The sequence below is a fragment of the Stomoxys calcitrans genome, chromosome 4, assembly GCF_963082655.1.
Source record: "Stomoxys calcitrans chromosome 4, idStoCalc2.1, whole genome shotgun sequence".
Classification (NCBI taxonomy): domain Eukaryota; kingdom Metazoa; phylum Arthropoda; class Insecta; order Diptera; family Muscidae; genus Stomoxys; species Stomoxys calcitrans.
In genome coordinates this window covers 158,066,015-158,088,835 of record NC_081555.1, presented here as the reverse complement: position 1 = coordinate 158,088,835, position 22,821 = coordinate 158,066,015, and the positions used below count along the sequence as shown (strand labels likewise).

The 22,821-nt window shown below is 40.0% G+C and overlaps 2 protein-coding genes across 2 annotated transcripts; both read left to right on the top strand.

The window, feature by feature from the left end:
• The first annotated feature begins 6,073 nt into the window (after positions 1-6,073).
• LOC106081634 (trypsin-2) lies at positions 6,074-7,533 on the top strand. Its single transcript, XM_013243741.2, has 4 exons — positions 6,074-6,219; positions 6,480-6,669; positions 6,737-7,025; positions 7,098-7,533. The coding sequence occupies exons 1-4, from the start codon at positions 6,147-6,149 to the stop codon at positions 7,473-7,475; spliced, it is 930 nt and encodes a 309-aa protein (XP_013099195.2). The 5' UTR covers positions 6,074-6,146; the 3' UTR covers positions 7,476-7,533.
• Positions 7,534-14,066: 6,533 nt separating this feature from the next.
• On the top strand, positions 14,067-21,354 carry LOC106081607 (trypsin eta). Its single transcript, XM_013243691.2, has 4 exons — positions 14,067-14,219; positions 20,290-20,476; positions 20,544-20,823; positions 20,896-21,354. The coding sequence occupies exons 1-4, from the start codon at positions 14,147-14,149 to the stop codon at positions 21,274-21,276; spliced, it is 921 nt and encodes a 306-aa protein (XP_013099145.2). The 5' UTR covers positions 14,067-14,146; the 3' UTR covers positions 21,277-21,354.
• Positions 21,355-22,821: the final 1,467 nt, after the last annotated feature.

Genomic DNA, 22,821 nt, shown 5'->3' with positions numbered 1-22,821 from the left:
TTTCGGACAATAAATGCGCCTTTTATGGCCCCAAAATCTAAAACCGTGAGATCGGTCTATATGGCAGCTATATCCAAATCTGAACCGATCAGGGACAAATTGAAAAAAGAAGTCGAAGGGCCTACGACAACTCACTGTCTCAAATTTCAGCGATATCGGATAATAAATGCGCCTTTTATGGGCCCAAAATGTAAAACCAAGATATCGGTCTATATGGCAGCTGTATCCAAATCTCGGCCGATCTAGGCCAAATTGACGAAGGATGTTGAAAGGCCTAACATAACTCACTTTCCCAAATTTCAGCAAAATCGGATAATAAATGTGGCTTTTATGGGCCTAAGACCCCAAAACGGCGGATCGGTCTATATGGGGGCTATATCAAGATATAGTCCGATATGGCCCATCTTCGAACTTAACCTGCTTATGGACAAAAAAAAATCTGTGCAAAGTTTTAGCTCAATGTCTCTATTTTGGAAGACTGTAGCGTGATTTCAACATACAGACGGACGGACAGGGCAAGATTGCTTAGATTTTTACGCTGATCAAGAATATATATACTTTATAGGATCGGAAATGGATATTTCGATGTGTTGCAAACGGAATGACAAAATGAATATACCCCCATCCTTCGGTGGTGGGTATAAAAAGAATTTTGACCATCGGACCACAAATGATGATTTGGCAGCCCGAACAATTATTCGAAATTGAGAGGTGACCAACTTTAGGGGCCTGTCAAGAGGCGCCTGGTCCATCTGGAGCACATGTTCTCAATAACATCTCAGCCTTAGCCATATCAAATTTAAAAGGGTTATCTCTATCCGTTCTCAAACGGCGTATTTTTTTCTTGTTTTTTCCCCATTTTCTCCCACTGTGCGACGGCCATCGTAAGATGTGCAATGCCACAAGGACTTTGGTTCTGACTTCTAAAATCCTTGCAGAGTATACTGATATAGGCTCCATAAATACTACTTAAGTCCATAGCAGCCGCAACCAATTTCCGATTTGATTATTGTAAAATAATTCAAATACAGACTTAGAAAAATTTTTAAATATAAATTATTAGCGGAATCCATGGTGGTACCCATTTTTTATGCATTTTAATATTTGCTATAATTTGTTCTAAATATGTACATATGTTTGTCATAAGTTATGTGCTATTTATAAGGCTTGTATAAAAAATTAATATTTTTGTCATTATTTCTATCATTCTCGATTGTTTTTACATGGAATTCACGGATAGCTGCTGCAGTTGCGATAACGATATTTGTGTAAATACGGTGTGTACGATGTAACAATTGAGTCGTTGTTTGTTTTTATACCCTTCACTATATAATGATAGGGGTGTACCAACTTCATCGTGCCGTTTGCACCAACTCGAAATATTGGTGGTAAAATATACATAAATTGGTGATCACCATGATATATCCAATGGTTGTAGCTATGTCCGTCCGTCTGTCTGTCGGAATAACACCAACATTTGAAAGAGCCTGTCCACTATACACAGTTAGCTGCAATCGAGACCATGTTTAACATTTTATGGCCCTAGGTTGTCCGCGCGCCTCTTGGATAGCTCCTAAAGTGTGTTACCGTGCTAAGTTCGGTCGTGCCGAACTTTGGATACCCACCAACATGGAAAAATTAACCATTATTTTTTATAACAACTCCACTGCTATATCCATAGTAATATACAAATGTGGATTGGTCTGGATCGCAATTGGTTCAGGTCTCGAAAACTCCTATACATATAAACCGATCTCCCGATTTGACTTCTTGAGCCCCTGGAAGCCTCAATTTTCATCTGATTTAGCTGAAATTTTGCTCATGGTGTTATGGTATGGCTTCCAACAACTGTGCAAAGTACCGTTCAAATCGGTCAGGAACCTGATATAGCTTCCATAAAAACCGATCTTCCGATTTGATTTCTTGAGCCACGGGAAGCCGCAATTTTTGTCCGATTTGCGTGAAATTTTGCACACAATTTGGTTATGAATTGCAACAATTGTGGCAAGTACGGTTAAAATCGGCCAAGAACTTGATGCCGCTCCCATATAAACCGATCTATCGATTTGACTTCTTGAGCCCCTGGAAGCCTCAATTTTTATCCGATTTGGCGGAAATTTTGCGCATAGTGTTCTGTTATAACTCTCAACAACTGTGCTAAGTACAGTCCGAATTGGTCTATAACCATATATAGCTCCCATATTTTAGCAGAATCCGTGGTGGTGGGTTCCCAAGATTCGGCCCGGTCGAACTAAGCATGCTTTTACTTGTTTTTGTATTGATATTTAAACACTATTTACCCAAAAAAATGGAAATTGGGACACAAACAAAGATTGGGCTGCCCGAACAATTTTTCGAAACGCCGAAGTGACCAATTTTTTGGTATTACAACTCAGCTCCAACCATCTATCCGTTCTCAAGAGATATTTTTACTTTGCGTCGATGGTTTCTATATACAACGATCTCTCGATTAAACATCTTTTGCTCCTAAAGGGTCCAATTCTTACTCAACTTGATTGCAATTTGGAAAATCTGTGTTATGACTTCATTTGCCATAATAGGGCGTAATTCTTATACGATTTGGTTGAAATTTTGCACAATAAGTTCTCCAATAGCTTCCAACCACTTTCCCAAGTATGGTCCAATATCTATTTTAATTATAATTCGAATCGGTCATTAACCTGATATAGCTGCTATATAAATTGCTCGATTTGGCTACTTTAGTACCTACAGGAAGCATTTCTTATCGAAATATGTAAAAAACCTCATGAGGATTTCTTGTTATGACATCCCCTTCTTAAGTTTCTGTCTATAAAGAGAAACAACGCAAAACACTTGACAAATGCCATTCATGGTGGAGGGTATATATGATTCAGCTCAGCCGAACTTAACACGCTTTTACTTGTTTGTTTCTCTGGCACTTTAAAACCATGAACAGGGCTGTGGAGTCGGAAAATGTTTTCAGAATCGGAGTCCAAATGAGTCTGAGTGAGGCAATTGTAGTCGACTCAGCATAGGGATGAAATTAAAAATTTTTTAAAAAATTTATTTTTGTGACTTTTCGAACATTTTCCAGCTTGAGTTCATTGAAATTCAATGCTTTCTATTCAAAGAATAGTATAGCAAAGAACTTATTAAAGTTGCAAGAGGGTGCTGTCAACGACATCGTGCAATTAATGCGTCTTTTATGGGCCCAAAACCTTAAATCGAGAGATCGGTCTATATGGCAGCTATATCCAAATCTGAACCGATCTGGGCCAAATTGAAGAGGGATGTCGAAGGGCCTAACACAACTCTCTGTCCCAAATTTCGGCTAAATCGGACAATAAATGCGCCCTTTATGGGTCCAAAAACTTAAATCGAGAGATCGGTCTAAATGGCAGCTATTTATATCTCAATCTAGACCGATCTGGGCCAAATTGCAGAATGTTGTTTAAACCTAACACAACTCACTGTCCCAAATTTCGCCGAAATCGGACAATAAATGCACCTTTTATGGGTCTAAAACCTTAAATTGAAAGATCGGTCTATATGGCAGCTATATCCAAATCTGAACCGATCTGGGCCAAATTGAAGAGGGGTGTCAAAGAGCTTAACACAACTCGCTTTTCTAAATTTCGCCGAAATCGGACAATAAATGTACCTTTTATGGGCCCAAAACCTTAAATCGGGAGATCGATCTATATGGCAGCTATATCCAAATCTGAACCGATCTGGGCCAAATTAAGGAAGGATGTCGACTGGCCTAACAAAACTCACTGTCCTCAATTTCAGCAAAATCGGATAATAAATGTGGTTTTTATGGGCCTAAATCGGCAGATTGGTCTATATGGGGATATATCAAGATATAGTCCGATACAGCCCATCTTCGAACTTAACCTACTTATCTATAAAAAAAGAATCTGTGCAAAGTTTCACCTCAATTTCTCTATTTTTAAAGACTGTAGCGAAATTTCAACAGACAGATAGAAGGATAGACGGACGGACATGGCAAGATCGTCTTAGATTTTTACGCTGATCAAGAATATATATACTTTATAGGGTCGGAAATGGACATTTTGATGTGTTGCAAACGGAATGACAAAATGAATATACCCCCACCCTTCGGTGGTGGGTACAAAAATGAGAATTATTTGGGATCTATTAGTGCAGTTTTCGTCTTAGAATTTAATTTGAGCACAAAGTAAACATATATATGGCACTTTTTGTTAACTGAGCATAAGTTACGCCTAGAACCACTACTTTGGTAGTCAATAGTGTATCGATCGTCTCAGAATTAGTTCTTAGTTCGATTTAGCCATGTCCGTCTGGTCGCGAATCCGCCTATCTGTCTTTCCGCTTTGAAGTCACACTACAGTCTTCAAAAATAGAGATATTGAGCTGAAACTTTCGAAGATGGACTAATTCGGACTATATCTTGATATAGCTCTCATATAGACCGATCCGCCGATTTAAGGTCTTAGGCCCATAAAAGCCACATTTATCATCCGATTTCGCTGAAATTTTGGAACAGTGAGTTGTGTTAGACTCTTCGACATCTTTCCTCAATTTGGCTGCGATCGGTCCAGATTTGGATATAGCTGTCATATAGGCCGATCCGTCGATTTAGGGTCTTAGGCCCATAAAAGCCACATTTATCATCCGATTTCGCTGAAATTTAGAACAGTGAGTTGTGTTAGACCTTTCAACATCCTTCTTCAATTTGCGATCGGTCCAGATTTGAATATAGCTGCCATATAGACCGATCTATCGATTTAAGGTTTTGGTCTCATAACTGGTGCATTTATTGTCCGATATCGCCGAAATTTGCTAAGTCAGTTTTGTTGGGCCCTCCGACATCCTCCTTCAATTTGACCCAGATGGTTCCAGATTTGGATATAGCTGCCATATAGACCGATCTCTCGATTTAAGATTTTGGGCCCTTAAAAGGCTCATTTATTGTCCGATGTCGCCGAAATGTGGGATAGTGAGTTAAGTTAAGCCCCCCCCCGACATACTTCTGCAATATGGCACCGATCGGTCCAGATTTGATGTAGACCGATCTCTCGATTTAAGGCTTTGGGCCCATAAAAAACGCATTTATTGCCCGATGTTGCCAAAATTTGGGACAGTGAGTTACGTTGGGCCTTTTGACATCCTTCTTCAATTTGGCCCAGATCCGTCCACATTTGGATATAGCTGCCACATAGACCGATCTCTCGATTTAAGGCTTTGGGCCCATAAAAAAACGCATTTATTGTCCGATATTGCTTAAATTTGCGACAGTGAGTTGTGTTAGGCCCTTCAACATCGTCCTTCAATTTGGCCCAGATCGGTCCAGATTTGGATATAGCTGCCATATAGACCGATCTTTCGATTTTAGGTTATGAGCCCATAAAAGGCGCATTTATTGTCCGATGAAGCGGAAATTAGAGACGGTGAGCTGTGTTGGGCCCTTCGACATCTTCTTCAATTTGGCTGAGATCGGTTCAGATTTGGATATAGCTGCCATATCCGATCTTTCGATTTAAGGTTTTGAGGCCATAAAAGGCGCATTTATAATCCGATTTCACGAAAATTTGACACAATTACTTATGTTAGGCTTTTCGACATCCTTATCGTATACGGTTCAGACCGGTTTATTTTTAGATATAGGTAGTAAAAAGATCAATACTTATTAGTATTTGGTCCAAATCAGAACATATTTCGATATAGCTGCTATGGGGCATAAGGTATGCATTTTTCACCGGATTTTGACGAAGGGTGGTTCACATATATAGCCGAGGTGGTGGTTATCTAAAGTTCGGTCCGGCCGAACTTAACGCCTTTTTACTTGTTCGGTCTCAGAAAAATCATTCAGTTCTCAGGAACTGAATGATTAGATTAGTATACCCCCATCATATGGTGATGATTATAAAAACGACTATCAAGTTGTAGTAGATTCCTAAAAACTCCGGAGTCGGAGTCGAAATAAAAATTACTCTGTTGCGACATCCCTGATTACGGTATCTATTCTCAAGAGATTTCCATTGAATTATTGATTGTGCCATATTGCGAATTATACGCATTTGTGCACTATTTAGTTTCCTCCCTATCAGAAAGTGACCTCAGACTTAGTTTTTATATATGTCAGCAGCGTTCAAGACATCCATCGCAACTCGCAAAAAATGGTTAAAAATTTAAAAACTATTTTGTTAGGTGTTTTAATAATTTTGTCTACAATTGCGAAAAATGAAGGCAGTAAGTGAAAAAATAATAAAAAAAGGATTAGGGAGTATTTAAAATTTACAAAAAAAATTTAAAAAATATTGGTTTTCAAAAGTCAAATATACGCATTATGGAATTTCAGTTTTAAAATATTCATTGTGAAAAATCGATACATGGCTATCTGTGCTTGCACTGTTACCGTGAGATTATGGCATAGTTGGTTTTTATTATGACTATTATCATATTGCTGTGTTCATATGCCCATTTCAATTGTCTATTCCTTTCATTTACAGAAGATCAAATTGAAAATAAGGAACATGAACATCACCAAATAACAGAGATTACCATCGATGATGCCAAATACCAGGCATCTTTGCGCTTGGTTTCATTGGAAACGACCAAAGGCTATGGCCATGGACACATATGCGCAGGATCCATTATAACTCAGAGAGTGATTCTAACCGCTGCCCACTGTGTGATGGAGTAAGAGTTACCTCATTCAATTTTCCATAACAGCTGTTAAAATTGAGTCATTATTTTCTTATTATAGTACCACCAAAAAACCTCCCGCCGACCGAAAGCCTCAGGAGTTTGTAGTTGTAGTGGGCTCAGCCAATTTGTATGACGAGAAAAATAACAAAACTCTGCAATATAATGTGGAGAAAATTTCCAAACACAAGTCTTTCGATTGGAAAACTTATAAAAACGACATTGCCATGATATATCTGAATGACTCTATTCCATGGACTTGGCCCACGGCAAAGGCTATTAGTCTAAATACAAAACTATTGCCAGAAGCCAAAATGTGCAAAACGACTGGATGGGAAAGAACTGAAGAGGTAAGACTTTTTTTTTAATATTTGTTGCATTAGCTCATTGTTTTTTTTTTTTTTAATTCCATGTTGCCTTAGAATTGTACTCCCACCAAACTTGTAGCTGACACCCTGCCAATCATTTCCTATGAATCCTGTAAGGCACTTAATGCAAATGCGACACAAAGCGTGATTTGTGGCGGTTGCGGCCGTGATGATGTTGATGAAGAATATTGTCGCGAAGATGCTGGTGCTTCCTTGGTCTGCGATGACCAACTGGCTGGTGTAGGTTTTAGAGTTGATAAATGTGGCACATTCTCCAATCCAGGTGTATTTATGAATGTTTCAGTTTACCATGATTGGATCGTTAAGACTAATAACACTTTTTATAATAAGAATAGTGCCAAAGGCCTAGGTGCTTCTTATGTGCATATGTTGATTTTGCTATGCAGTGTTTTCAGCTATAAATTGTTTTAGATAAGTGAAAGTATAAAATTATTGTGTATTTGAATAAAAGAGTTCTTATAGTTATAAAAATAAATTGATTTTAATGAAGATTAAAAGAAACAAGTAGGAGCGTGCTAACTTCGGCCGGGCCGAATCTTATATACCCTCCACCATGGATCGTATTTGTCGAGTTCTTTGCGCAGTATCTCTTTTTAGGCAAACAAAGAAAAATGAATAAGGGCTGTTATGCTATTCGAGCTATATCAAGTTATAGTCCGATTCGGACTATAAATGAATTGAATGCTGAACATTGAACAAGTCATTGTGCAATATTTCAGTCCATTTGGTTAAAAATTGCGAATTGTAGGGGCTGAAGAAGCAAAATCGGGAGATCAGTTTTTATGGAAGCTGTATCAAGCTATTAATCGATTCAGACCATATTGCTCGCGTATGTTGAAGGCCATGGGAGAAGCCGTTGTACAAAATTTGTGCTAAATCGTATGAAAATTGCTTTCGCTAGAGGCTCTAGAAGTCAAGATCCCAGATCGGTTTATATGGCAGCTATATCAGGTTATGTATCGATTTGCGCCATACTCATCACAGTTTTTGAAAGTCATATCAAAACACCTCATGCAAAATTTTAGCTAAATCGGATGAGAATTGCGCTCTTTAGCGGCTCAAGAAGTCAAGATCCAAGATTGATATGGCAGCTATACTAGGTTATGAACCGATTTGAACCATACTTCGCACAAATATTGTGCAAATATTTGTGCAAAACTACAGCCAAATCGGATAAGAATTGCTCCTTTTAAAAGCTCAAGAAGTCAAGACTCCAGATCGGTTTACATGGCAGCTATATCAGGTTATCAAAATACGCAAAAATCAAACGTGCAAAGTCAAATCGGACGAGAATTGCGCTCTCTAGAGGCTCAAGAATTCAAGACCCAAGATAGGTTAATATGGCAGCTATATCCAAACATGGACCGATTTGGCCCATTTACTATCCCAACCGATCTACACTAATAAAAAGTATTTTTGCAAAATTTCAAACGCCTAGGTTTACCCCTTCGAAATTTAGCTTGCTTTCGACAGACAGACGGACGGACGGACATGGCTAGATCGATCGATGACATGACGATCAAGTATATATATATACTTTATGAGGTCTTAGACGCATATTTCGACATTTTACAACTGGAATCACGAAATTAGTATACCCCCATCCTATGGTGGAGGGTATATATAACTTCCTCCATGGATCGCACTTGTGAGTTTTTTGGACGTTTTCTCTTTAAAGGCAGAAACTAAAACACGATTCAGGGAGGTCAAGCAATAAATCTCAAGAATTTTTGTACCTAACACCAAAGGATGGAGGGTAAGTTAACCTAATCTAGGCATTCCGTTACATAAAAATGAAATTGGTGAGCTTTCTTTGTTTGTCTGCTCCGTATAGACTCGAAAACGGCCGAACTGATTTTCATGAGATTTTCACAGATGGTAGAGTTTGGGCCTCCGCTGAAAATAGGGTACTAAGTTTTTTTATATCCGAATGGGGAGAGGGGGGGGGGGCGTACCCTCCCCCATATCCCAATTTTCAAAAATGCCTGATCTCGGAAATAAGTGCACCGAATTTGGGGTCAAATAACCCGGGGGGACGCCCCATCCCTAAACCCACCCGAACGGACAATTGTACCGATTGGGACAGTATGGGTATCAAATGGAAGGCATTTAAGAGTAGAGTACGAATTTGATATACAAATTTCACTCTTAAGTTTCGGGGGTGGTCCCCCACCCTGAAAAAAGCCGCAAGAGGACACTTTCGCCGCTTTGGGCAATACGCGTATCAAATGAAAGGTATTTAGGAGTCGAGTACGAACTTGGCATTAAAATGTTACCCTAAGTGTCGGGGGCCCCCACCCCCCAAAAACACCACCCAACAGGACACTTTAACCGCTTTGAGCAATATGGGTATCAAATGAAAGGTATTTAAAAGTACAATACAAATCTGACACAAAAATTTATTTTTTGGTGTCTGAGGGCACCCCAGGACACCCCAGCAGGAAAAATTTACCGATTGGGAAAATATGGATATCAAATGGAATCTATTTAAGGTGGAGTAAAAAAAAATTAAAAATGTATTCCTTGGTGTCTGAGGCGCCTCCCCACCCCCCAAAAACACCACCCAACAGGACACTTTAACCACTTTGAGCAATATGGGTATCAAATGAAAGGTATTTAAAAGTACAATACAAATCTGGCACAAAAATTTATTTTTTGGTGTCTGAGGGCACCCCAACAGGAAAAATTTCTCGATTGGGAAAATATGGATATCAAATGGAAGCTATTTAAAGTGGAGTCCAATGCTGATATAAAAATGTATTCCTTGGTGTCTGAGGCGCCTCCCCACCCCCAAAAACCCCTCAACAGGACATGTTTAACGATTGGAATAATATGGGTATTAAACAAGAGATATTTGGAAGCTGAGTACACATCTGTTATAAGAATTTGGTCCAAGGTGTCTACTGGGCCTTCCCAATCCCAAAAAATCCCCAAAACTGACATAATGTCCAACGTCACAAAATAGGAAGCGAGTGAAAGGTCTTTAGGAGTTTACAACAAATCTGGCAGTCACAATTAGTATAGAGTCTGGGACCGGCCCACCCACTAAATACCCTTAAATAGGACGCGTAGTTCGATCGGGATAATATGCCAATTAAAAGAAAGGGCTATGACAGTATATTTCGAATCTATTGTAGGTATAAGGATTCAAGTATCTGGGTCATGTCCTACCGTTCCGCAGAACAGTAGATCGCGACAATTGAAGACTCAAATAAATTGTAGTTTTATTCTTAGCGTCGGCTTATAATTTTTGATATTGGAAGGGGGCGGACCCTCCCCCTTATCCCAAAAGTACTTCCGATAAATAAAAGTGTACCGATCGGGACAATATCGGACTCAGATGAAAGGTATTCAGGAGTAGAGTACGAATTTCATATTAGAAATAGGGTCAAATTAACTTGGGGTCGCCCAAACCCCAAAAACCTCTAAAATAGCTTTATTGGACGAGCATGACAATATGGGACTCAAATGAAAGGTATTCGTGAGTAGATTGCGGATATGGGCAGGAGGGAGAAACAGGTTTCATAATTTGTTGATAACGTCGGCCCCCTACCCCGTTACCCCAAAAACAAAGGGGACCGATATAATAATATGGGTATCAAATGAAAGCTATTGAAGGGTAGAATGCGAATATGGTATTCAAAATTAGGTCCAAGTACTCAGGAAGTCACCCTAACCCCAAACTCCTTCAAGCAGACAAATTGAAAGTTCATATCAATATGGGCTCAAATGAAAGGTATTCGGGAGTAGATTACGAATCTGGCATACAAAATCAGATTGAAGTATGGGAGTACACACCAACCCCCCGAAAACGCCCCAAATGGGCATATTAACCAATTATGAGTATATGGGACTCGGTTTGTTCCGTGGCATAAAAAACGGCTGGCCGATTTTCTTAAAATCTTAACAACGTAATGGCGAGTCACTATTCGTGGTTAAGGGCATAATGGACGAAGAGGAAGATAGTCTGGCTGGTGAATTTGTTTGAACCCTAATATTTAACGGGAACGGATGGCATACTGCCTGTTATGCTGAAAAAGATAGTACGGATTGTCATATGACTCCTTGAGGAGAATTTTAAAAGCAGAGTTTGCTGGACTATTTACCTACTGGGTGACGAGGTGAGAACGCAAATGTTGAAATAGAGCATTATTTATGAAAACTTCGACATAAAAATTTATATGCAAGTGGTATAACACCCATTATATCCGACATGAAATTTCATTTCATACGAAAGCGCACTCGATCACGCATGCGGTAATGCGGCCCCAGGCCATTAAGCCTCCCATCCTTCATATTAAAGACTTTGGAGAGACTAATTGACATATGTGTTATAAGAATCGTCTCAACCGTTCACTGGTATGCATTTATCAGCATGCGCACGCTAAAGGTCGGTCTGTTGATATTCAAATTTGGGTGTGGGCGACTTGACGTCATGGAAATAGAAGGGGCATTTAATAACTTAAAGTTGAAGCCCATACATGACGCTCTGGCGACATGGAGGTTCCCCGTATGGGCGAGGGCCAACCGGTTTGGCATAAATTCCAGAAAGACTGTACTGGCCCTGGGGGTTTTTATGCTATCAGACCTGGAGGGGGTGGGGCTAGAGCTCTCTTCGGAGGCCAAGTACTTGGGCGTGATTCTTGACCAAAAACTAAGTTGGAGAAGAAATATCGAAGTAAGGAGTGAAAGGGGACTTAGTGCGCTTTACTCCTCTCGCATCTCGATAGGAAGGAGTTGGCAAAACCTGGGGTTTTTATAGTGTCAGATCTGGATGGGGTGGAGCTAGCGCTCCTTCAGAGGCCAAGTACTTGGACGTGATTCTTGACCAAAAACTAAGTTGGAGAAGAAATGTCAAAGAAAGGATTAAAATGCGCTTTACTCCTGTCGCATTTTGTTAGAAAGGAGTTGGGAATTGGAATTAGGGAATTTTATAGATATTTGGAGCGTCTTTTAGGCGGAGGTCTTCGCAATGCTGAAGGCACTGGAGACGCTGTTGATGTAGGAACGGCAGCTCGATCAGACTGTCAAGATATACGTGCACAGTCAGGAGGCGCTGAAGACTCTGGCTTTGAGCCTCGTGTGGTCAAAACTGATAAGAAGATGCAAAAAGCTTCTTCGAACCATGAGAAAAGCTGGTATGCTCTGCTGAGTCCCAGACCATCAAGGGGTGACGGGGAACGAAACGGCAACGAGCTGATTGCAGCAGATCTTGCTATGGAATTAGTGAGACCTCCACTCTGCTTGCTCCTTGCTAAGGTGGAAGTCTTTTACAATGACTGCGCGAGTGAATGACTAGGGTGTCAAAGGCGTTGTGGCCTAGTATTTAGCGAAACCGGACTTCGCTTATCCAGGGGCTGAGAAAGCTTGACTTAGGATTGATAATAGGAGTGCTGACCGGTCATTGCAGCATATGGTCATTGCACATTGGGCTGGGTGCAGGGAGAGGCAGACTTCTGTATGATGTGCGATGACGAGGGAGCGGTGGAGACGGAAGAGTATCTATTGTGTCACTGACACTCAATTGCGAGTAGAAGACACAGCATAATGGGTGAACACCTCTTTCCGAACCTGAATTCCTTACAGACTCTTAGTACTGTTGTCATTCTTGTATTCTGTAGAGGCGTGAATTGGCTGACTGGACCAACACAGTGGACGCACAGTGGGATGGCATAAAAATAAACGAAAATAAGTCTGCCATTTTAAAACGGATAAAGATATTTTCTTGAAATGAAATATATGGTTATAGCTGAGGTGTCAACGGCACCTCAGCTATTAAGTTCGGCCGGGCCGAACTTTGGATACCCACCACCTCGAGTATATATGTAAACCCCATTTCGTCACAACCCGGTGAAAATTGGATAACTTAAGGAACTCACTGTTTCAAATTTCAGCGAAATCGGGTAATAAATAAAGCTTTTATGGCCTTCAGGCCCTTTATCGGGAGATCGGTCTATATCACAGCTATATCTAAATATAGTCCGATCTGAATCATATTTAGGTCGGTTATCAGGAGGCTAAAAATAACTCACTGTTTCAAATTTCAGCGAAATCAGTTAAAAAATAAAGCCTTTATGGGCTTCAGACCCTTTATCGGGTGATCGGTCTATATGGTAGCTATATCTAAATATAGTCCGATCTGAACCATATTTGGGTTAGTTGTCAAATTTCAGCAAAATCGGATGAAAAATAAAATTATATCGGAAAATCGGTTATAGCAGCTATATCCAAATATGGTCCGATTTGGCCAGTTCAAGAACTTAGCCAGCGTGCATCAAAAAGACGTATCCGTGCCAAATTTCAGCTCAATATCTCAATTTTTGAAGGCTCTAGAGTGATTACAACAGACGGACGTCTTAGATATTTCCGACGATCCGAAATATATATACTTTGTAGGGTCGGAAATTGATATTTCGATGTGTTGCAAACGGAATGACTAAATAAATATTCCCCCCATCCTACGGTGGTGGGTATAAAAATGAGGGCAATAGAGTTCCCAAGGCCTTTAAAGTTGTTCACCATCTTTTTCTCTTCTACTTTTTTCTAGGGTGAACACAATGGACCTGGTTGCTAGTCGCGTACCCTCCAACCCAACCTAACCCCAATTGTTGTCCGATGCGGCTGAAATTTTGCACATAGTGTTTTGATATGACTTCCGACCCTTCCCGAGATTCGAGAGATTATATTTTAATATTTGCTATATATATATATGTCGCAAATTTTTGTAATATTGATGAGTTGTAAATAATTTTGCACATGTCCTTATCAAATATCGATGAGTTTTACATGGACTTCACTCGAAAAAGGTGACTGAGTTGCGATAACAATATTTGTGTAAATACCCTCTGTGTGATATTACAAATGAATTGATTGTTTATACTTCTGAGGCACTTCAAAATCAATGGCTATGATACCTATCCTCAAGGGTTTTCCAAATGATAATTTATTGTGCTAAATTGCGAAATACGTATTCACATATTTTGCACTATATATCATTAACCCTTTCAAAAATGTAACTCAGTTAAGAAGGAGATTTTGTAACTGTCAGACGCGTTCAATTCACCAATCGTTAACCGCGAAAAATGGTCAATCATTTAAAAATTGGCTTGTTAGGAGTTTTAGTAATATTTTGTATTATTGCAGGAAATGAAGGCAGTAAGTTGATGTGTTAAAAAAAGGATTAATAAATATTGAAAATTAATAAAAAAAAACATACAAAGTGATATGTGACAAGCCTTCTGAAAGCAAAACAAGTAAAAACGTACAAAGTTCGGCCGGGCAGAATCTTGAAAACCTACCACCATGGATTCTGCTAAAAATGTTCAAACAATAAATTTAGTTAAAGGGCATAATTTTACTCTACGTATCAAATTCTGACAAACCTGCAAAAACTAAAGCCATAGGAACCGAACAAGGAAGTTCGAGAGACCGTTGCCCAAAAAGTAATTGCGGATTTTTCATATAGTCGGCGTTGACAAATTTTTTCACAGCTTGTGACTCTGTATTCTTTTTCTTTCAGTTATCAACTGTTACTTTTAGCTTGCTTTAGAAAAAAAGTGTATATATATATATTTGATTAAAGTTCATTCTAAGTTTTATTAAAAATGCATTTACTTTCTTTTAAAAAATCCGCAATTACTTTTTGGGCAACCCAATACATTAGGTTATAGACTGATTTGCACCGTATTTGACACAGTTGTTTGAAGTCGTAACAGAACACCGCAAAATTTTAGAAAAATCATGCAAAAATTGTGGCTTTCAAGGGCTTAAGATATCAAATCGGGAGATCGTCTTTTATGGGAGCTAAAATCAATCTGAAACGATGTGGCCCACTTGCAATTCCTAATGATCTACTGTGTTTTCCACAGACAGACGGAAAAGGAGCTGAACAATGATGTGATGGTTATGCCCCAAGATGATCTAACAGTAGAGAAGCACGATCTAGGCTGCTAATAGAACGGTCACAAACTCGTCTCTCAAAAAGTTCATTGTTACGCATGCTGTGTGGCATGTGGCACCTTCTTGTTGAAACCACATGTTATGCAAGCCAAGCTCTTCCATTTTAGGTAAAAAAAAGTTGGATGTGATCATACGATAGCGCTTACCATTCACAGTTACGTTACAATTCGCATCATCTTATAAGAAGTACGGTCCAATGATGCCACTAGCCCATAAACCAAACTGTGAATTTTTCTGGATGCATTGATAGCTCTTGCAATGTTTCTGGCTGATCTTCACCCCAAAATCGACAAGTCTGCTTATTTACGTACCCATTGAGCCAAAAATGAGCTTCGTTCATAAAATGGAAGAAGCGCGCGATGAACTTTCCTAATAGAACACGCATTTTGATAATGAAATTCAATAATTTGCAAGCGTTGTTCGTTTGTGAGGCGATTCATGGTTAAATTATAGACCAAACTGAAGATGTTTGACAGTGAATGAAAGCATGAAACGTGCGTGAGCTGTCTAAACCAGTGTTGCCAAAAGGATAATTGCTAAAAAATCACCCTTTAAATTCTTGTTCCTCGCTAAAATCAAAGACGATCTAGCCACATCCGCCCTTCCGTCTGTCTGTCTATTGAAATCACGGTACAGGCTTTACAAATGAAGATAATTAGCCATAGGCAAGTTAGCGACGATGAATTATATAGGACTATATCTTGATATAGTCCCCATTTAGAAGGATCTTCCGATTTAAGATTTTAGTTTCATTAAAAACACATTTATTATCCGATTTCACTGAAGTTTGGCACAATGTTTTGCGTGAGGCTCCTCGATATTTGTAAGGAGTATGGTCAAGTTCGGGCTATATTGGCTATATTTGGATATATTGGGTTGCCCAAAAAGTAATTGCGGATTTTTCATATAGTCGGCGTTGACAAATTTTTTCACAGCTTGTGACTCCGTAATTGCATTCTTTCTTCTGTCAGTTATCAGCTATTACTTTTAGCTTGTTTTAGAAAAAAAGTGTAAAAAAGTATATTTGATTAAAGTTCATTCTGAGTTTTATTAAAAATGCATTTACTTTCTTTTAAAAAATCCGCAATTACTTTTTGGGCAACCCAATAGCTGCCATGTAGACTGATCTCCCGATTTAGGATCTTGGGGCTATAAAAGGCGCATTTATTACCCGATGTCGCTGAATTTTGGCACAAGGATCTATGTAAGGCTTTCCGATATCCATTTTCTATATGGTTCAGATCGGTCTATATTTGGATATAGCTGCCATATATACCGATATCACGATTTATGTTCTTGGGCCCTTAAAGGAGGATTTATTACCACATTTAGCTGAAATTGTGCACAGTAGGCTGTGTTCGACCCTTCAACATCCGTGCTCAATATGGCATCCATCGGCCTATTTTTCGACATAGCTGCCATATAGACCGATCTCCCGATCTAAGGTCTTTAGATCATAAAAGACGAATTTATTATCCGATTTCGCTGAAATTTAGTGACCTATGCTAGGCTTTTCGACACCCGTGAGCTATATGTACCGCACCCAATCCTTTCAGTAATAGACTAGTCTTCTCACAATCTAGATCTGCCCATAGGATTTTCACCTTCGAACCGAACGTTTCGCTGTTCCACAGGGTTGTATGCGCCTTCGTTGCCCACGCCCTTAACACGGACTGCGTCGACTCGAAAGGCTTCGGGTTAACCGTAAAGTTTAATGACGGCCTTCACTGTCAAATCATCTGCTTTCTCATTCCTAGTTACTCCGCAAAGGACCGTCACCCAAACGATGCGGATCGTGCCATCCTCAGAGAAGGCGTTAATCTCCTTCTTACATTCCAACACTGTTCGTGTTGGAACGTAAAGCTGTTCATACTCGACGTCCTTGTGTTAACACCACTCAACCTCCCGCGTTCCTCGATCATCCGGATCTCCGCCTGCAGGACCGTATTATGATCAGCCTGTCTAAAACAAATCTCAGTCCCTGGGTTCTCAATGTAGGTCCCCAGGCCCACTATGTCTTCTAGCTTCGATCTATCCGTGTAACATTCTTCTAGATGGCAATACGAATGACGTAAGCCTAGCCGTCAATTAATGACTGTGCAACCGGCAGCAGTGCTTCGCACTCGACCTCAAGTGTAGTCTCAGGTATCCCATCGGAAACCTCTTCCATTCCTTCCAGTTTCCCATCGTCACCTCGATTATAACGCGATGGTATGACTTGCTTCTATCCTCTATCCATTCTCTCATAGCCGCAATGGCTACCTCACACTAAATCTGTATGTCTATGGATCGGAAATCTAGAATGGTCTCCATTACCATAGTAGGAGTGGTTCTCATCGCTCCGCCTATGCCAAGACAACACGTTCTCTGAACCTGTTGTATAATCCTTACGTTGCACTTTTTCTCCATCGCAGACCACCAAACTATTGTACTTAGGCATAAATAAGTATTGGTCTAATCACGTTCCTGTAGAGCCTGTGAACTATCCTCGGATCCAGGCCCCATTTCAAGCCTACGGCCCGTCTATATAGTGCCCAACATCTGTGAGTCTTCTGAGTACGCTCCTGAATGTGACACTTACAATTCAGTTTCCTGTCCAAAATCACACCTAAGTATTTGACCTAGTCAGATATCGAAATCGTTTTCTTGAGGAAACGTGGTGCCTTAAATTGGCCCACCTTCGTCTTCCTAGTGAACAGGCATATTTCATTCTTCTCTGGGTTAACATTGAGACCTCTGGGTCCCTGTCATATGCCATATGCAAGACCCATTCGGCCCTTATGCATAGCTGGTTGGGATCCTTATCCCTTAGAAGTATAACAACATCGTCTGCTTAGTAGACGGGTTCAAATTCGTCCTCAGCTACCATCTGTAATGGGTTATTTATGGTGGTCACCCATAGCAGTGGCGATAAAATGTCCACTGTGGCATGCCTTGTGCCACTTTCTCCCTTATATTTATGTCATGGGACACACAATTTATCCATCTGCTCCTTAGCATATGGTTTATCCAGTCTCTAAGGACCGGTTCCACCAGGTACTGGTCTAAGGATTGGATAAGTGTGTCGGTCTGTACATTGCTAAAAGCCCCCTCGATGTACGTTTTGGCATCGAAGGATTGATTCTTCTATTTTATGCACAACCTCGTGCAGGGCAGCCTCCACGTACCTTCCCTTGACATAGACATGCTGTTTGTATTTGAGCTGTCCGCTGGATGTCCTACTCTTTATCGTGGTATCCACAATACGTTCCACGGTTTCGGGTAGAAAGGACGTTAGGCTTATAGGTCTGTAGGCCTTTGTTGTCGTATATCTTGCCTTGCAGGTCTTAGGTATAAATACCCCCCTTGCCTCCTGCCAAGCTTTCGAAGTATATGCAAGTCCCAGGCACGCTGTGAATATATTGGCTAGGTGGGGCGCCAGATAGTCTGTAGTCAATCGTGTTAAAAATGATCGATATTGACAAAAAAAATTAACTATTGATAGTGCCATCCGATAGTTTGCCCGCTCTTGTTGGAATCGGCTTTACCACAAGAAGAAGAGCTTAGCACATTACGTAGAGTCCCTTATGGAGTAGTTCCAGTTAAATTTTTTTTCCAAGGTCCAAGTATTTTACTGTATCCGATATTGAGAACGTTCTATTCCCGATAGAATATTTGTTCATTATACCCTCCACCATAGGATGGGGGTATACTAAATTCGTCATTCTGCTTGTAACACCTCGAAATATGCGTCTGAGAACCCATAAAGTATATATATTTTTGATCGTCATGTCACTTTAAGGCGATCTAGCCATGTCCGTCCGTCAGTCCGTCTCTCTGTCGAAAACACGCTAACTTTCGAAGGAGTAAAGCTAGGAGTTTGAAATTTTACACAAATACTTTTTATTAGTGTAGGTCGGTTAGGATTGTAAATGGGCCAAATCGGTCCATGTTTTGATATGGCTGCCATATAAACCGATCTTGGGTCTTGAATTCTTGAGCCTCTAGAGGGCGAAATTCTCGTCCGATTTGACTGATATTTTGCACGTAATGTTCTGGTATTACTTCCAACAGCTGTGCTAAGTATGGTTGAAATCGGTTCATGTTTTGGTATGGCTGCCATATAAACCGATCTTGGGTCTTGACTTCTTGAGCCTCTAGAGGGCGCAATTCTCGACCGATTTGACTGAAATTTTGCACGTGATGTTCTGGTATTATTTCCAACAACTGTGTTAAGTACGATTCAAATCGTTTCATAATCTGGTATAGCTGTCATATAAACCGATCTTGGGTCTTGACTTCTTGAGCCTCTAGAGAGCGCAATTCGCGTCCGATTTGACTATAATTTTGTATGAGGTAATTTGTGATTACTTTTAATGACTGTGCTAAGTATGGTGCAAATCGGTGCATAATCTGATATAGCTGCCATATAAACCGATCTTGGGTCTTGACTTTTTGAGCCTCTAGAGAGCGCAATTCTCGTCCGATTTTACTATAATTTTGCACGTGGTGTTTTGGTATCACTGCCAACAACTTTGCTTAGTATGGCGCTAATCGGTTCATAATCTGGTATAGCTGTCATATAAACCGATCTTGGATCTTGACCTCTTGAGCCAATAGAGTGCGCAATTCTCATCCGATTTGGCTGAAATTTTGCATGAGGTGTTTTGTGACGACTTTAAATGACTGTGCTAAGTATGGTGCAAATCGGTCCATAACCTGATATAACTGCCATATAGTTCGATCCGGGGTCTTGACTTCTTGAGCCTCTAGAGGGCGCAATTCTCGTCCGATTTGGCAGAAATTTTGTACAACTACTTCTCTCATGACTTTCAACATATGTGTCTAATATGGTCTGAATCGATCAATAGCTTCATACAGCTCCCATATAAACCCATCTCTCGATTTTGCTTCTTGAGCCCTACACGGCGCAATTCTTATCCGAATGAAGTGAAATATTACACAATGACTTCTACAATGTTCAGCATTCATTTATGAATCGAATCGGACTATAACTTGATATAGCTCCAATAGCATAACAGTTCTTATTCAATATTCTTTGATTGCCTCAAAAGAGATACCGCGCATAGAACTCGACAAATGCGATCCACGGTGGAGGGTATATACGATTCGGCCCGGCCGAACTTAGCACGCTCTTACTTGTGTTTTTTTAAGGTCTTTGTGGTCGGATGTTTGCCTAAAATTTTAATTTGGCTAATAATCCCCTTTTGATGATTTCCTCTTTAGCAATAAACCTAAAAATTAAAAATGATTTCTTCACTTACAGAAGATCAAACTCATGATGAGGAGGAACATGATCCAGATCCAGAGATTTCCATCAATGATGCCAAATATCAAGCATCTTTGCGCTTGGTTTCATTGGAAAAGACCAAAGGCTATGGCCATGGACACCTATGCTCAGGATCGATTATTACTCAAAGAGTGATTCTAACCGCTGCCCATTGTGTGGTCAAGTAGGAGCTACCTAATTCAATTGCACATAATAAATGGTATAGTTGAATGTTTAATTTTGTTTTACAGTGCCAGCAAAACTCCTCCAAGCGACCATAATGCCGATGAGTTTGTAGTAGTAGTGGGCTCAGGCAATTTGTATGACAAGGCTGACACTCTGCAATACAATGTGAAGAAAATTGTCAAACACAATTCGTTTGATTCGAAAACCTATTACAATGACATTGCCTTGTTATACCTCAATGACTCTATTCCATGGACTTGGCCCACGGCAAAGGCTATCAGTCTAAATAGCAAGCTGGTGCCGGAACAAACGATGTGCAATGCCACTAGTTGGCTCAGAGAAGAGGTTAATATAAAAAAACAATCAACCTAATATATTTTACTCTGGTATTCATATTTGTTTTCTATGTCGCCTTAGGATTGTAAACCCACCAAACTGTTGAGTATTACTGTACCCATCATATCCCATGAAACCTGCGCCTACCGCCATGAAAATGTCAGCGAAAGTGTAATTTGCGGAGGTCACGAACTTCCCCCTGGAGAGGAGGAGGAATCTTGTCAAGGAGATGCCGGTGGTTCCCTAGTTTGCAATGGCAAACTAGCTGGCGTCGTTTTCCGGGGTGATGGCATGGGCAGACCCAACAATCCGGGAATATTTACAAATGTCTCATATTTCTATGATTGGATTGTAAAAACCAATGGAACATTTGATTACAAAAATAGCGCCAACGGCCTGAGTGTTTCTTCTGCTCAAATTTTAATCTTGCTCTTTAGTGTATTGGGCTATAATTTGTTTTAGATAAGAATTAGAAAATAATTGTATTTCAATATAAGAGTCAACGCCTTTGGCTAAATAAATATACACTTAGAATAATAAGATTTTGCCAATGACCGTTTTCTCATTCTCCACTTATAATTTGTCGTATCGATTATCCCGATAAATACAGCTGTGTAATATTAGGAGTTTTGGCGAACTTATTCAGTAATAATTTGCCAGTAAAAATGTCCAGGAAAGTAGGAATCTTCTGTTGGGGAAAAACCTCCAGAAGAAACTAGCAACCTCTCATTTACAAAACTCTTCAAATGTTTTTATAACCATCACCGAAGGATGGGGGTATATTCATTTTGTCATTCCGTTTGCAACACATCGAAATATCCGTGTCCGACCCTATAAAGCATATATATTCTTGATCAGCGTAAAAATCTAAGACGATCTAGCCATGTCCGTCCGTCTGTCTGCCTGTCTGTTGAAATACTACAGTCTTTAAAAATTGAGATATTGAGCTGAAACTTTGCACAGATTCTTTTTTTTTGTCCATAAGCAGGTTAAGTTTGAAGATGGGCTATAGCGGACTATATCTTGATATAGCCCCCATATAGACCGATCCGTCGATTCAGGGTCTTAGGTCCATAAAGGCCACATTTATTATCCGATTTTGTTAAAATTTGGCACAGTGAGTTGCGTTAGGTCACTCGACATCCACTTTCAATTTGGCACCGATGGGTTCAGATTTGGATACTGTTGACATATAGACCGATCTCTCGATTTAATGTTTTGCGCCCATAAAAGGCGCATATATTGTCCGATTTTGCTGAAATTTTGGACAGTGAGTTGTGTTAGGCCCTTCGACATCATTCTTGTATTTGGCCTAGATCGGTCCAGATTTAGATATAGCTGCCATATAGACCGATCTCTCGATTTAAGGTCTTGCGTCCATAAAGTAGCATTTATTGTCTGATATCGCCGAAATTTGGGACAGTAAGTTGTGTTAGGCCCCTCGACATCTTTATGCAATATGACACAGATCGGTCCAGATTTGGATATAGCTGCCATATAGACAGATCTCTCGATTTAAGGTCTTGGGCCCATAAAAGTAGTATTTATTGTCCGGAAGGCTTAAAACTACTCACGGTTTCAAATTTCAGCGAAATCGGATTAAAAATAAAGCAGTTATAGGCATTAGACCCTTTATCGGCAGATCGGTCTATATAGCAGCAATATCCAAATATGGTCAAATTTGGCCCGTTCAAGAACCTTACAAGCGTTCATCAAAAATACGTATCTGTGACAAATTTCGGCTCAATATCTCAATTTTTGTAGGCTGTAGAGTTATTACAACAGACGGACGGACATCGTTAAATCGCCTTAGAATTTTACGAAGATCCGTAATATATATACTTTGTAGGATCGGAAATTGATATTTCGATGTGTGGCAAACGGAATGACTAAATGAATATACCACCTATCTTATGGCGGTGGGTATAAAAAAGAATCTGTGCAAAGTTTCAGCTCAATATTAAAGACTGATGCGTAATTTCAACAGACGGAAGGACGGACGGACAT

Excerpts from the sequence above, each read along its gene's own strand:
- LOC106081607 (XM_013243691.2), top strand. The coding sequence starts at position 14,147 with ATGGTCAATCATTTAAAAATTGGCTTGTTAGGAGTTTTAGTAATATTT. Across the intron at positions 14,220-20,289 it reads TATTGCAGGAAATGAAGGCA|AAGATCAAACTCATGATGAG; the intron begins GTAAGTTGATGT and ends CTTCACTTACAG. Across the intron at positions 20,824-20,895 it reads CTAGTTGGCTCAGAGAAGAG|GATTGTAAACCCACCAAACT; the intron begins GTTAATATAAAA and ends ATGTCGCCTTAG.
- LOC106081634 (XM_013243741.2), top strand. The coding sequence starts at position 6,147 with ATGGTTAAAAATTTAAAAACTATTTTGTTAGGTGTTTTAATAATTTTG. Across the intron at positions 6,220-6,479 it reads AATTGCGAAAAATGAAGGCA|AAGATCAAATTGAAAATAAG; the intron begins GTAAGTGAAAAA and ends TTTCATTTACAG. Across the intron at positions 6,670-6,736 it reads GCTGCCCACTGTGTGATGGA|TACCACCAAAAAACCTCCCG; the intron begins GTAAGAGTTACC and ends TTCTTATTATAG.